Here is a 16,421-nt window from a genome sequence, read left to right as displayed (position 1 = left end):
ATTCCATATGAATTTTAAGATTCAACTTTAAGATTTTTTTTCTCTATTTCTGCAAAAATTGCCATGAGATTTTGATACGAATTGCATTGAATCTGTAGATAACTTTTGGTAGTATGGACATTTTAACAATATTAAGTCTTCCAATCCATGATCATGGGATGTCTTTCCATTTATTTACATATTTTATTTCTTTTAGCAGTGTTTTGTAGTTTTCAGTGTACAGGTCTTTCACCTTCTTGCTTAATTCCTAAGTGTTTTATTCTTTTTCATGCTATTGTAAGTCAGATTATTTTCTAAATTTAATTTTAGGATTGGCCATTTTTAGTGTATAGAAACACAACTGGATTTTATGTATTTTGTGTTCTGCAACTTTACTGAAATTGTTTATTAGTTTTAACAGTTCGGGGATTTTTTTGGCATCTTTACAGTTTCCTACATATAAGATCATATCATCTGCAAACTGACAATTTTAATTCTTCCTTTCCAATTGGATGCCTTTTATTTCTTTTTCTTGTCTAATTGCTCTGGCTAGGACTTCTAGTACTAAGTTGAATAGAAGTGGCAAAAGTGGTCATCCTTGCCTTGTTCCTGATGTTAAAGGAAAAGCTTACACTCTTTCACCATTAAATATGATTTTAGCAGTGGGCTTTTTTTGTGTGTGTGTGCAGAAGATCAGCCCTGAGCTAACATCCATGCCAGTCCTCCTCTTTTTTGCTGAGGAAGACTGGCCCTAAGCTAACATCTATTGCCAATCCTCCTCCTTTTTTGTCCCTTTTTCTCCCCAAAGCTCCGGTAGATAGTTGTATATCATAGTTGCACATCCTTCTAGTTGCTGTATGTGGGATGCCGCCTCAGCACGGCCGGACAAGCAGTGCGTCGGTGAATGCCCGGGATCCAAACCCAGGCTGCCAGTAGTGGAGCATGCGCACTTAACCACCAAGCCACGGGGCCAGCCCCAGCAGTGGGATTTTCATATATGGCTTTTATTATGTTGAGACAGTTTCCTTTTATTCCTAGTTTATTCCTAGTTTATCATGAAAGGGTGTTGAATTTTGTCAAATGCATTTTCTGCACCAACTGAGATGATCATGTGGATTTTGTCATGCATTCTGTTAATATGGTGTATTACACTGATTGATTTTCATACATTGAACCATACTTGCAATTCTAGGTATAAATCCAACTTAGTCATGGTGTATAATCATTTAACGTACTGTTGAGTTTAGTTTGCTAGTATTTTGTTGAGGATTTTTGCATCAAGATTCATCAGGGATATTGGTCTGTAGTTTTCTTCTCTTGTTGTGAAAATGGATTTACCTTTAAACACTGTTAGTGACTAGCTCCTGAGACATGCCTTCTGTTTTATATGTATAAAATGGTTTTACTCTATGAAGCTTTGTTCTATATATAATGTCGTGTTCAAAAATTAGGCTGGGGAAATACATTAAAGAGAATTTAGAATGGTATACAAATAGAAACATCTTAAACATCTTGTTTTGTGTTAAGGAAGTTTCATTTCTCTGCTGGCAAAGGAACCAAGTGCAGACAGGGGAGAGGAAAATGTCTTCCCTCTGTGTTTGATATGATATCTGGCATTCTGAGCTTGTGTGGCTTGTTGGTGGTTGGTTTAAAGAGGTGTGTGTATGTATCAAAGAGAAATTTGAGTATTGCAATACAGTTATCTCAAATCATATAATTTAAACTAAAATAGAGGCATGACTCGTGACAATATTCAAAGTATAGCCCCATAAAAGATATTTTTCAATGGTAACAGATTGTTTTGGGAGTCTCACACAACTTTAATGCATATTTTACTTCTTGCTATGTTTCCTTAAATTCAGTCAAAACAAAAAAAATTAGTTGCAATTCCATCTCAGGGTTATGAAGGGCAGATTTATTCTTTTGGTTTTCTATTTTGAATTATGAATAAGGAATAATTCAAATTCCTGTGTGGCAGGAATTTTCTTAACATGTATTGTGGTCATTGCACCTGTTTTTAGGATTACTTTAAATGGAAACAAAAAGCATAGAAGAAATTGGTGGAGGTAATAATATTTGGAAAATGTTATTCTCTGAGGTATGTTTTCATTTTATGTAATGTCCTGATAAAAGTCAGAATCAGGTAGTTTTATAATATTGAAAAGTTTTGCACATACATGATATATGGTAAAGTAACCAGATTAGGGGGAGGAGAATGCCAATGTGTTTCTTCCCCACAGAGAATAGCAAGTATCCATCATTATGCAACACATTCATTTCCTTCCCCTACCTCCAACTTGCCAGATCTGGATTGGATGATTTTTAAAAATTCCATCTTGTTAAACCAGTATCTTGGTTTGCATGTTTTATAAAACAACAACAACAAAAAATGTAGGACTTTTCTTTCTTTCTTTCTTTCTACTAAAATATGACAAGTACAGAACTTTTAGGACTGGCTATTTGTATTATTATACTTCTTGGTCAACCACGAGGATAACTATGTTTGCAAAGTAAAAAGATAATAATAGCAGCTAATATGAATTGAAAGCTTGCTATGTGTTGAACTCTAGGCTTCAAGCACATTATGTGCTCTATTTTATTGAATCCTGACAGTAATCTTAAGAGAATAAAGAAAATACTAGTCTCTGAAATTCCTTCAATACTCAAAGCTGAAGTTCATTACAGAAAGACAAATGTAAGGAAACATAAAAACTCTACTTTTAATACCTTAGCAAGTAACTGGCCTAGTCGTGGGAAAGCAAGCCAGACACTGGATCCATAATGGCTTTTTACACCTGATTGGAATCCAGAAAACTAGAACCATTAACTACTAATATTTTTACAAGCAGGTGAGCAATATGTATTTGATCTCAGAAGACCTTATTAAAACCAGTAGATGATGGCTAAATAAAATCAAATATCCCAGCTTTCCTTCTTTTACTTGTCCTCCAACAAGCACTATTTAGCTAAAACTAAAATAGATGAGAGATATAATAAGATAATAATAAATATAATTAACTCTACAAGCTTTAATATCTGGCAGGCACTACACTAAGAGCCTTACATAGATTCCTTTAATTGTCTCAATAATCCTATGAGAGAGAGGTACTTTTACGACCAACCCTATTTTATAGTTGAAGAAGATGAGGCTTCAAGAGGTTAAATAACATATCCACTATATCCACGGTCTATAGCTACTAAGTGGCCAGTGGCATTCCCATGTGATTGATGAAATTATACATGAGATGTATAGACATGTATAAATATGTTTGTGTTTTTAATGAAGACCAGTGGTATGACAGAATAGAGTCCTTTTACTGTTTTATTCAGTTAAGATCAGTTGTGGCTATTAGAATATACGAAAAACTGGTATTTTCCTTTTGTAGTTGTGTTAAATTAACTTTTTGTATGAGAATAATTGAGCTAGAAAAGCATTGGCTGGATATGTCTACAGAATATACCATTTGAAAAAGGCAGAATTGCTGAAAACAAATGAGGTATTAATTTAAACATAACTAAAGATGACCTTTGAGTCTTTAATAAACTGCCTTTCTTGTTTTGCTTTTGACCTTTTGATTTCTTTGGAGCCATAATTATAATGTAGTTTCTAAAGTCACCTTAGTTTTTAAAGGAATGACATCCGTGGGTTTTTCTGAGTGTTCCTATTAAGTGTATGTGTGTGTGTTTGATGATTTTACCCAATAATACAAGCAGTCCCAATTTAATTGTAAAAGTGGTAACCAGTTTTAGTTTAGTAAGTGGAATATACTAAGAATCTTGCAATGTAAAAGCTTTCTTAATTATTTTGAACGTTCTGTTATTAGATTTGTAAGTGATTATGCCTTTTTAGTAGACAAAAGAAAGGCTATTATGTAGAAACTATGGAGAATAAACATAACATCTGTCCTAATCTAATTTTCAGGCACATCTCCAGACTTTGATTTGGCTGAAGTAACTTATGCCACAGAGCTGTGGGCATGCCTGGAATTGAGAGACACAGATAAAAGACTGCAAATTGCTTCCTGCCTTTTGAAAACTCCAGAAGACCATCCCTTTGGACTCTGGAATTCTACACATCTCAACTGAGACTTTGCTTGAATGTTTACATTTTCTGCTTGCTGTGCTACATATCACTATATAGTGTTCACCTGTTGTTAAAATTTACGCGCGTTAGGGGTTGAGCTTTTTCAGCAAGCCAGCATGGCTAGGATGAGCTTTGTTTTAGCAGCTTGCCAATTGGTGCTGGGCTTGCTAATGACTTCATTAACTGGATCTTCGCTACAAAATACTGAGTGTCCACAACTTTGTGTATGTGAAATTAGGCCCTGGTTTACCCCACAGTCAACATACAGAGAAGCCACCACTGTTGATTGCAATGATCTCCGCTTAACAAGGATTCCCAGCAACCTTTCCAGTGATACACAAGTGCTTCTCCTACAGAGCAATAACATCGCCAAGACCGTGGATGAGCTTCAGCAGCTTTTCAACTTAACTGAGCTAGATTTCTCCCAAAACAACTTTACAAATATTAAGGAGGTAGGGCTGGCAAACCTGACCCAGCTCACTACTCTACATTTGGAGGAAAATCAGATTACGGAAATGACTGATTACTGTCTGCAAGATCTCAGCAACCTTCAAGAACTCTACATCAACCATAACCAGATTAGCACTATTTCTGCTAATGCTTTTTCAGGCTTAAAAAATCTTTTAAGGCTCCACCTGAACTCTAACAAATTGAAAGTTATTGATAGCCGCTGGTTTGATTCAACACCCAACCTGGAAATTCTCATGATTGGGGAAAATCCTGTGATTGGAATTCTGGATATGAACTTCAAATCCCTCTCAAATTTGAGAAGCTTGGTTTTGGCAGGAATGTATCTCACTGATGTTCCTGGAAATGCCTTGGTGGGCTTGGATAGCCTCGAGAGTCTGTCATTTTATGATAACAAACTGATCCAAGTCCCTCAACTTGCTCTGCAAAAAGTTCCAAATTTGAAATTCTTAGACCTCAACAAAAACCCCATCCACAAAATCCAAGAAGGAGACTTCAAAAATATGCTTCGGTTAAAAGAACTGGGAATCAACAATATGGGGGATCTCGTCTCCGTGGACCGCTATGCCCTGGATAACTTGCCTGAACTCACAAAGCTAGAAGCCACCAATAACCCCAAATTATCCTACATCCACCGCTTAGCTTTTCGAAGTGTTCCTGCCCTGGAAAGCTTGATGTTGAACAACAATGCCTTGAATGCCATTTATCAAAAGACGGTAGAATCCCTTCCCAATCTGCGTGAGATCAGCATCCATAGCAATCCCCTGAGATGTGACTGTGTCATCCACTGGATTAACTCCAACAAGACAAACATCCGCTTCATGGAGCCCTTATCCATGTTCTGTGCCATGCCGCCCGAATATAGAGGGCAGCAGGTGAAAGAAGTTTTAATCCAGGATTCAAGTGAACAGTGCCTCCCAATGATATCTCATGACACATTCCCAAATCATTTAAACATGGATATTGGCACAACAGTTTTCCTAGACTGTCGGGCGATGGCTGAGCCAGAACCTGAAATTTACTGGGTCACTCCCCTTGGAAATAAGATAACTGTAGAAACCGTTGCAGATAAATACAAGCTAAGTAGTGAAGGTACCTTGGAAATAGCTAACATACAAATTGAAGACTCAGGAAGGTACACCTGTGTTGCCCAGAATGTCGAAGGTGCAGACACTCGCGTGGTGACAATTAAGGTTAATGGAACCCTTCTGGATGGTACCCAGGTGCTGAAAATATATGTCAAGCAGACAGAATCTCATTCCATTTTAGTGTCCTGGAAAGTTAATTCCAATGTCATGACATCAAACTTAAAATGGTCATCTGCTACCATGAAGATTGACAACCCCCACATAACATATACTGCCAGGGTCCCAGTAGATGTTCACGAGTACAACCTAACACATCTGCAGCCTTCCACAGATTATGAAGTGTGTCTCACAGTGTCCAATATTCATCAGCAGACTCAAAAGTCATGTGTTAATGTCACAACCAAAAATGCTGCCTTCGCACTGGACATTTCTGATCAAGAAACCAGTACAGCCCTTGCTGCAGTAATGGGGTCCATGTTTGCCGTCATTAGTCTTGTGTCCATTGCTGTGTACATTGCCAAAAGATTTAAGAGAAAAAGCTACCACCATTCATTAAAAAAGTATATGCAAAAGACCTCTTCAATCCCACTAAATGAGCTATACCCACCACTCATTAACCTCTGGGAAGGTGACAGCGAGAAAGACAAAGATGGTTCTGCAGACACCAAGCCAACCCAGGTTGACACATCCAGAAGCTATTACATGTGGTAACTCAGTGGATATTTTGCTTCTGGTAGTAAGGAGCACAAAGACGTTTTTGCTTTATTCTGCAAAAGTAACAAGTTGAAGACTTTTGTATTTTTGACTTTGCTAGTTTGTGGCAGAGTGGAGAGCATGGGTGGATATTTCAAATTTTTTTAGTATAGCGTATCGCAAGGGTTTGACAAGACTGGCAGCATCTCTAGGCTTCCAGTTTGTGTGTGGTTTTTATTCTTATCATTATTATGATTATTATTATTATTATTATTATTATTATTATTTTGTTTTAGTTGTGCTAAATTCAATAATGCTGTTCTAACTACAGTGCTCAATAAAATGATTAATGACAGGTTGGGGTTCCCCTGTGCTTTTACCAGTAGCATGACCCCTTCTTCTGAAGCCATCAGTAGAAAGTACCATGTTCTCCAAAAAGCTAACACAGTTGTGAAGCAGCATTGAACCTTTTGTAGCAATCTGGTCTACAGACTTTTAACTCAAGAAGCTAAGGCTAGACTTGTTACCTTCATTGAATGATGTTAGTTGACTGTACTGTAATGTTGTATCAACTGAATTGAATGTTTGCCTTTGAACAATGACTTTTCTTTTTTTGTAATAGTTAAAGAGGCTTAGAACAAGCTAACAGGCAATAGAAATATGTATATCAGATTTTTTAATGTAACAAACTACGTTAATTGTTACCTTATTCTTTTTATCTTTAGTAGACACTTTTAAAAGAAAAGATAATAATTTTGTTGTGTTTAACTCACCAACATGTGGTGTATAATGAAGACAGAACTATAATAAATTAGTTTTGTTCTGATTTTTTAGAACACTTGCAATAATGTATCATTTATAGTTCTTACTAGTTGCAGTGGTGATAGTTTTCACATCCCTAAAAAAAAACCACTAAAATAAATCAGCTACAGCATGTTGCTTTTTAAAACTAGGCCCTAAAAAGTTTTGAATTCTTTTTCTAAGGGAAGAACTATCTATTTTAATGAAGATCTTTTAATGAATAAGACTTCTGTATTTTAAATATTACTGACCAGAACTTAATGGAGGAAAACGTTCATATGAAGAAAAAAGGTATATTACTGTATCCCGTGCATAACTAAATATGGTAAAATATAGATACATACACACATACACACATACATTGGATATGTCATATTCCTTTTCTGTAAGAGTTTTGTTAAAATCTGATTTTTTTTAGTAGTATCCACACTTGCGATCAAAGTCTAAAACATAGAGCTATGTAGTATTCCAAAATGTATTACATGTTATTTTTTAACAGCTGTCTATATCCTTCGATCCATATTACTCCATATATCAGTATGGAGATATCTGCTGAGACAAGTAAATGATTAATAGAAAACAGAACAACTTCTGTACAATTGGCATTTCTCATCTAAATAATATATATAGTCAGTTTTGCAGAATTAAGTCTTTCCCAGGAAATGTGTGTGTAAAATTTAGAACAGAGGGGGCTAGATTTAGGTAGGAGGCCAGTTCCACAAAGTGTGTGTGTGTTGTGGGGGCGGGGGGGCAGGTGGTGGCTAAAGATACAGTTAAAGGAGAAAGGACCTATTTGAAAATGTGGATTGATAAAGCAGAGCAATAAAGAAAGGCCCTACCAGATGGCACCTGCTGCCAGGGACATGCTGTCACACCAGAAACAATGAGATTGTAAAAAGGGACAGAGAGCAAGCAGGTGCCAGCTGAGCAAAAGCAAGGAAAAATGAGCCGAAAGAAAGTGCAGGTGAGGCAGGCAGAAGGGTTTCTTTCTTTGTAAAATTCCTTGTTTCATGAATCACTTACACAAAGAGATCATCACTTTCCTTCCCATTTCTAAGGGGGAAAAAAAGAATTTCAAATGCTGAAGCTGCAGCTGAAAAACAATTATCTGAGCTAGCAGCATCTCTTCCCACAGCCTTTATTTGTTGGTGAGAAAAACCTAGACCCAGGCAAGATGTGTAACATGCCCAGGTCAGACCCTCCTGCACATTGAGAACTCTGCACTCCATCTGTTGCTCTGGGTCCAGCATCCTTCCAGATTCCCATGCAGAGCCATCTTTTACAGTTCTCAACAACATCTGGTGTCCCTGCTTCAAAAATGCACTATATCCTCAAGTTCCAGTTTACTCAGGACCAATTTTAGCACAAGGGCAGACCCGGGGGGGGGGGGGGGGGGGGGGCCGTGTCAGGAAAACTGCTACATTGTTGGTATTGCCGCGTGTGTGTGGGAAACAGAGAGAATTGGAGATGCTTGGGATGCAACCTGGGGGCAGGGGTGGTTCCTGTCAGGGAATTCTTGTCTTCAAATACCTACAGAGAGTAGTGGATCATCTAACAGCTCTCCTGCTAAATCTGCAAGTGGTGAAAGGGGAGTGACACTGAAGCATTAGGTCCAGAGCAGGGAGGAGGCATCGTTTATCCCATAAAGCAATGATTTGAACCTGGCGAATAATTGGTACTCAAATATAAATGAAGGAAAACAACCATTTCTCTATTCTGGATATATAGCAAGCACCGGTGAATCCAAGTGTTTTTGTCAACTACCTTTTGCCAGGTTAGTTTAGGGGAAAACCCTTTTAATTTCCTCCTCCAATAAAATATTTGAGCTTATTTTTCCTTGTCTGTGCTAATTGGGTTGGTTTTCAGTTGATAGAAAACAAAATGGCATAGTACTTTTTTCCCCGAGCCAAGTACTTCTTCATTTGTACTTAATTTAATTCGATAAGTTAGACAGCTAGTGAAATTAGAAATCAAACTAGGTCCTGATTATAATGGACCTAGTTGTTTTATATCACCTCTACCACTGAAGTGATGGTTACAGGTCACTTTCTAATTTCATATTTTCCCTTTTGTTTCCTGTTGCCCTCAGGGCATATAATGTATCTCTAACCTGATTTTACAAAGTTATTTTTGGAGCAGTTTCTTAAAACAGGCATTTCCTAATTTGCCCATTTAATTAATGACAAATTGAACTGATGCCATGAATATAAAAACAAATACAGTGTTTGGTTATCAATTTTTCTAATTTGGCTGTGATTGGAAAAAAGCAATCATCTCCATTTCTTTACAAACAATACCAAAGTCCATTGTTTTCTCTCACGTGGTTTTCTACTTATTGTTCATTCATTTCTTTATTTGCTAAGGACACCACAATCAATCCCTTTCTTAGTGTTTGCTTTCTGTCTCTGTATTCATCTTCCAAGGCATTTTCTTTTGTTCATTACTGTTCTTAACACTGGGGAAAAAAAACATTTTGTATCTCCAACACTTTACCAGGAAAACCATACTTTCTGGTTTTCTATTCATTGAAAAGGAGAATTTAACTGCTTCTGATGCATTCTAACTACATCTGAAAGTGCTTTCTTCACCTCAATTTTTCCAGTCTCACCCTGCTTACAAATAGACTTTTTAAATTATTATTCATAAGAGATTAGCTGGAAGAAAAATATTTCTTTAAAGATGAGTTTTAGAATCACCATCTGAAGCTCTAGAATGATGTTGGCCTAGAATCTCTGCAAGGTTTGATCTAATCTGGTGGGCATGATTTCTCCACCATCCTCTTCTGCCCCCACATGTGCCAGTATCAGCTCCTTCTCTCTGTACTCGAAGTGGAGAACTTAGGGTACCTGGTAAGAATAAGGAGATGGCAAGGGAACTCATCATTTTGTACTTGCTGGTTCAGCATTGCCCAGCACAGGTTAACAGAACTAAATGTGTTTCTGGTATTGTAGAACTCCTCAGAGACTTGACGGTACTAATATAAAGTAGACAGCATTTCCCACAGCCATTTGACCACTGGTGTATCTCAGAGTCCTTTTCTGTACTACAGATCCTGAGAAATTGAGGATTTAATTTAATCCTGCAAATAGTCCAGGTAAATTGGGTATTATTCTTCCCACTTTACAGATAAGAAAACTAAGGCCCAGAGAAGTAATCATTTTCCTGACACCGTACAGCTCTGTAAGTGGAAGACAAGGATGAGGCCCTTCACTTCCAGTTTCCTCTCCCTCCATCCAGGCCCTTCTAAGGTAGAGCAAGGAGCATCTGTCAAGGTCAGAGGCTGGAGGGCACAAGGCACATGGGAAAGGCACAGTAAGTACATAAAGGAGAGCTCATGGGAGATGACACTGAAGGCTTGCTTTATGTTTTTAAATGCATTTCTCTCTTCCCTCTTAAGAAATCGGGGATCTGGGAGATACACATCAAAACTGTGTTTACATTGGGGTAAATTTTAATTCTAACCTTCAATTCTCCCAATACTGTTCTCTCTGTTACCCACTCTGAAAACTAAAAATTGTAAAGGTTTTATGGAGGAGATTCTAGGCTCATTCTTTCCTTAGCGATCAACCATGGAAGGCTTATGTAAAATTAGTGACAAACTCAGTGTTTAGCTCCCAAGCTTAAATGGGAAAATGTGAAGTTCATACAATCAGGCAGTTGCAAGGGTGGTTTCTGACACACCTGGAAACATGGCTTTTGTAGAATCACCAAGTCTGTGGAGTCTGTGGGATATTTATACTCAGGAAACTCGCTGTTCTCTCGAAAAAAGTCCATCTGGAGGCCATAAGACATTAAAAGGGTGTGTGTGTGTGTTTTTTTTAATAAATGTGACAGCCCTCTTGACATACCCCATTTTCTGAGTTATGTACTACTTAATATAAGGCAAAACCAGTTTCACGCACCTCATGAAAGTAGCTCTGGGCGCCAAGTGGGTGAGACCATGACACTCTTCTCCTTTCCACCTTGGCCTCCCGGTCTCTCGCCCATAAGATTAAACTGACAAGGTAAATTTCAGCCTGGGCCCTGACAGAATGGTCATGAATTTCTAATAAGGGGGCTGTCCTGAATTAAGTAGTATTTTAATACATCAGTCTGCACATTAGCATGTCTCACTAATATAAACAGAAGACAGGGTGGTCATGGGAGGAAAGAAAACAAACCATTTACAATGGTGGCTTATGAAGGAATAAGGAGAGAGAAACATTTATTGTGTATCTCGCCCTCTGCTAGCAGCATCAAATATATCATTTACATTTAATCCTCTTAATTGCCACTGGAGGTGATTACCGTTGTCCTTCCATTAGAGATGAGAAAAATGGATACTCAACCTCAGAGATGGAAGCAACTTAACTGAAATCACACAGCTGATAAGAGGCAGAACTTAAAACTCGAGGTCTCTATGACTAAAACTTGAGGTTTTTCAACTATAAAATGGTCTACAAGCTAAATTTGGATCAGGAGTGTAGAACACATAGCCCAGAATTCAATTTGGCACTCGAGACGAAGGAAAAATGGCACAAAGGAAGGCACTGCCCAGCAGTGAGGCCTCAGAGTACAGGGTCTAATTTAAGACCCAAACCTGAGATCAATATATGGAAATAGCAAGCCAAAGAGAGGAAAAAGTAAAGCACAACTATTCAAAGTTTGTGACAACTCCATACAAACAAACGGAAGATACTGAAGCTGTGCAAGAAAACATAGTTACAAAAGGGGATGGGCAGTGGAAGTCAGATTAGGTACCACATATTGCCATATAGTGAGCACTTCGCATGATCCGGATGTGCTGAGCAGTTGACCTGTATCGTCTCACATAATCTTCATTAACTTCATGAAGTAGGTATATTTATGAAGTAGATACATCCCCATTTTTCATATGGAGAAACTGAGCGTCAGTTCATCAGTCCTAGTGATGAAGCCAAGATTTCAACCCTGGCTGTCAGACTCCAAGGCCCAAGACTAACCACTAAACTGTTTTCTAGCTAAAGAGGTGCCCAGAGTACTGGGCTGCCATCTCATTTGCCTAACTGATTTAGTTCTTTCCTGAGAGTGAGGAGCAAGGAAAAGGGGTTTCATGACCTTTCGAGGATCTTTCAAAGACCTTCTCACAAAAGGTTTGTTAACATGGGATTAATGCCACAGGTTTAGGTAAGAGGAAAAATGCTGCCTCACTCTTTTTTCTTTTGTAACCGTTAAAGTTAGTCTCACATTTTAATCATTTCTCTGATCTATTTTTAAAGCTATACCACATCATCCAGAGCAAACACTTGCTCTGATGCCCCGTGTAGTCTAATCTTACCTTTCCTGTAAATCATTCCAGAGGATGGGGGTGCAGGGCAGACAAACTCCCTGGAGAACTGTTAAAGTGAGGAGTTTTATGCCTAATCTCAAATCTTTGTGATCTCAATTGCCCTTCATTTAAAAATATATTACTTTGTATCTTCTAAGAGGCAAATTGGTTTAAATATCTTGTGTTCTACTGATGAAACTATGAAAAAAAAGGCCACTATGAAAATTAACTAAAATATATGCTCCCATATTATTTTCCCTCTTATTAGAATATCACACACTTATAACAATGGTTTATTTCACCAAATTTTATTCTAACTGGCTTAGGTGTGCCCCACCATCATAAGAGAGTTCCTATCTGCCATTTATTTTAAAATGGTATTTTTTTCCTTCTGATTATAACAGAAACATATGTTCACTATGGAGAATCTGGAGAAAAATAGGTATTAAGAAAAAATAGTATATAATTCCACAATTCCAAAATAACAAGTGAAATTTGGTATACTTCTAGTCTTTTTTTCTCTATGTGTATATTTATATATGTATATACATATAATTACAAAATATACATCTTTATGAATATAAAATTAAAATCCTGGTATATATGGTTTTGTATATTGTTTTTTTCCCTTCATGCTACAAATAAGCATCTTCCCATATTATTAAATTCTCTTGGAAAGCATGATGTTCAAGTTTGTATAATCATCTATCATATGGATATCCAGTGATTGAACAATTCCTTCTTTTGGGAGCATTTTACCTCTTCTATGTCAGACACTAGGGGCATAAATAAATGAGCCTCCTGTGCACATGCTCTCTAGGGCACAGTCACGGAGGAAGATGGACATCCACATAAATGACCACTCAGTATGAGAACTACCACCAAGAGGATGAAATGGTGGCACAAAACACAGGAAAGAAGAACCGTGGTCGGTTTGAGGAGCTCAAACTTCAAATCTCACTACTTAAGCTCAGAATTAAAAGATGAAGTGAGCGTTCAACGAAATGACATCCAGAGGGAGGGCATCCTAGGCAAAGGGAGCAAATGCTCCTGATCACAGAGCTTCCAAGTACATAGAAGAATTCTTCCAAGAGGAGATGGAGATTCTGGAGGCATTCTGGTGATGGGCTAGGAGCTACTAAAATATAGAGTAACTAAATAGGAAGCGGAGGAAGGAGAGAATCTATAGCAAGATTTTGTGGAGAGATGAGAGGGAGAGGCTGGGTGATACAATGAGCCTATGGTCCTCAGAAGGAGCTTTGCTCCTGATTTAACTTTTTTCAGCCATTCCATGTAATCCTTGGGGGAGTGCCTTCCAGGTGAGATAAGAGAAGCTTGCAAGAGCCACTTGATAAACCTCCCAAGCCCTGGGGCCTCAGTGTGGAATCTCAGCTGTGGTAATACATAAAACCCAAGCATTAAACAGATAAGAGATTGCCTTAATGCTTACATCTCCTCCAGTCAATGGCCTGCACTTAGTACAAGTTTCCTTTGGTATCTACCGTGTCTGTGGTGTCAGCTGTGTGATTTCAAGTAAGTTGCTTGCAGCTCTGAGGTTGAGGTGTCAAGGAAGTGCGTGGTTGGAAAATGAAAACTGATTATGTGGGGTTTTAAAGCACAAATTAATCCTCTGTTCAACTTGCTTCTTGCCCACTAAATATAAATATTTCTGTCCACTCACTTTAGAAAAAAATTCTAATTTTTTAGTGTTGTAACAAAGGAGGCCTTAGGCTGGGAACAGCAACAAAGAACAAGCCACGCTTTGATACATCTACCTCTAAACTCACACATGGCACCCCCTTTGTTTCCAAAGTAAAAGATGTCTAGACATTGTAGCATAACCTAATATAAAATACTTGTGAATCTAGAATCTATTCCTATGGGAGTTCCTTTGGATTCTTACCTTGATTAATTCCTGAGAACAGAAATTCATGATAACAAGAAGAGACTGGTAGAAAAGTTTCTTTTTCCTAATTCTGCTCTGAACAAGTATATTGGTGGACATAATACTTAATGGTGTTTTTATCATTTGGAGATTTGTCCAAGCCTATTGTCAGATTCCATCAACCCACCGTTTGAATTACTGTTCTCTTCTGAGGAAAGATTCAAATACCATTCTACAGATATCTTCATTCTAATCCATTTCCCCAGAAAGACAAGCTAAGTTATAGTTAGCTTCCCATATTAGGTACATAAATTGAAACAGGCAGTTTTATAGACAGTGAAAAACACTGGACAATCCAAAAGTCAATAGAGGTTTGGTGAATGAATGAAGTCATTCACAACTTTGACTTTGGAGTGAATAATAAGTTTTTACTCTAACTAAGTTCATCTTCCTAGTTAGCTTTTGTTTTGTCGGGTAATAGATTTTTGGACTGCTACAGAGAGCAAGCTGGCATTTGGTTGCTTAGGGGAACAGACTGCATTTCTTGTATTTCCTTTCTTTCTTTTACTCTTCTGTATTGAGGAGGCCTGGGAAATTCTGCCTTAAATTCAATCCAAGTTTGTGGAAATCATGCAACCCAGGACATTTGTGTGGGCTGAGATATTTGTGGTGATGTGCGACTGTTGGGATTTGTCTTCAGCCCCCAAGCTTCTTTCCTGAACACACAACACAACATCTTCCCTTTCCTGGGCATGTAGCAACTGTCAGTGGATTTGGCAGTCACAAATACTCCCCACACAAATGAGTACCTAATCTTTTTTTGGTTTTTTTGTGTTTTTTTTTTTGTGAGGAAGATCAGCCCTGAGCTAACATCCATGCTAATCCTCCACTTTTTGCTGAGGAAGACCGGCTCTGAGCTAACATCTATTGCTGATCCTCCTTTTTTTCCCAAAAGCCCCAGTAGATAGTTGTATGTCATAGTTGCACATCCTTCTAGTTGCTGTATGTGGGACGCGGCCTCAGCATGGCCAGAGAAGTGGTGCGTCGGTGCGCGCCCGGGATCCGAACCCGGGCCGCCAGTAGCCGAGCGCGCACTTAACCGCTAAGCCACTGGGCCGGCCCTGAGCACGTATTCTTTATGGTTCAGTGGAGTACACTTTCCCAATTCCCCAAACCCTGGAAGCCTTATTCAAATTAGCACAGGCATCCCCCTTTTTATTGTTTTTTTCCCCCAAAAAACCTTGCATTTTGAAGATGATTCGCAGGAATCCATACACAATCCCCCTCATGTTCTACAACTACCAATGACCAGGTTTGGGAGGAGTTTCGGGAAGAATAATGACACTAGGGGAGAAATGGAAAGAGAGCCATGCAGCCACTGTAGAAATGCCAAACAATGGGGACAGTGTAGACAGAAAAGTCTGCTTAGGGGTAGAGTGCAGACAGAAATCTACTTCCTTTCCTCAAAGCTCTGTAACATGCAACCATTGTAGAAGCAGAGAAAGGACAAATCAAAGTTTGCTGAAAGAAGAGCCTTTTAAACTGGTCTTTTGCAAATCATCTGCTTTTCCCTCTCCTTTTCTCATTTTCTCTAAGCAAAGCTGTCTGACATTTCTACAATTACTCCTAAGCCGTCTCTCATTTGGGTTCTCTTCTTCTCTCCAGACATCATCAATTCTGGAGAATGAGAACTTAAAGTTGGACCTAGAAGAGTGGAGGAAGGGTCCTAAATTTTACATTTTCTTTTAAGTTGTCCCAGCCAATTCCCCAGGGAATATAGAAAGACAAATCCAGAGTAGAAGCTCTTTCCATGAATTCTAAAAGTTGCACATGGTTGGCTTGAGCATCCTTTGGCTAGTCCTCTGGGAGACCAGAGAATGATTGATAGGGTCCAGAATGGCCAGCAGTCACAGCCGGATGGGTTGGATGATTCAATCCCAGCCCTAGTCTTGGTCTCTTCCTTTATAAAAAGTATTAAGCTGCTTATCTTTTCTAACTCACTACCTTCAAATTTCACATCCCTGCTTCTTGCTCTCAGTACTTCAGCCATACTAGTCTGCTTTTCAGAGCCTTGATTTTACCTTCCCACCTTCACACACACACTCTCCCTGGAAGACCTTCTTCTCTTTCCCCTGT

General features: G+C 38.4%; 1 protein-coding gene across 1 annotated transcript in view; it reads left to right on the top strand.

Moving 5' to 3' along the window:
* The window catches only part of LRRN1 (leucine rich repeat neuronal 1), a 37,625-nt gene extending 30,958 nt beyond the window's left edge, over positions 1-6,667 (top strand). The window contains exon 2 of the mRNA XM_058563481.1: positions 3,902-6,667. Coding sequence (XP_058419464.1) covers positions 4,180-6,330 — 2,151 coding nt within the window. The 5' untranslated portion in view covers positions 3,902-4,179 and the 3' untranslated portion in view covers positions 6,331-6,667. The remainder of the gene's footprint in view (positions 1-3,901) is intronic.
* Positions 6,668-16,421: the final 9,754 nt, after the last annotated feature.

The sequence above is a fragment of the Diceros bicornis genome, chromosome 2, assembly GCF_020826845.1.
Source record: "Diceros bicornis minor isolate mBicDic1 chromosome 2, mDicBic1.mat.cur, whole genome shotgun sequence".
Lineage (NCBI taxonomy): Eukaryota > Metazoa > Chordata > Mammalia > Perissodactyla > Rhinocerotidae > Diceros > Diceros bicornis.
This window is presented reverse-complemented; position numbering and strand designations above follow the sequence as displayed.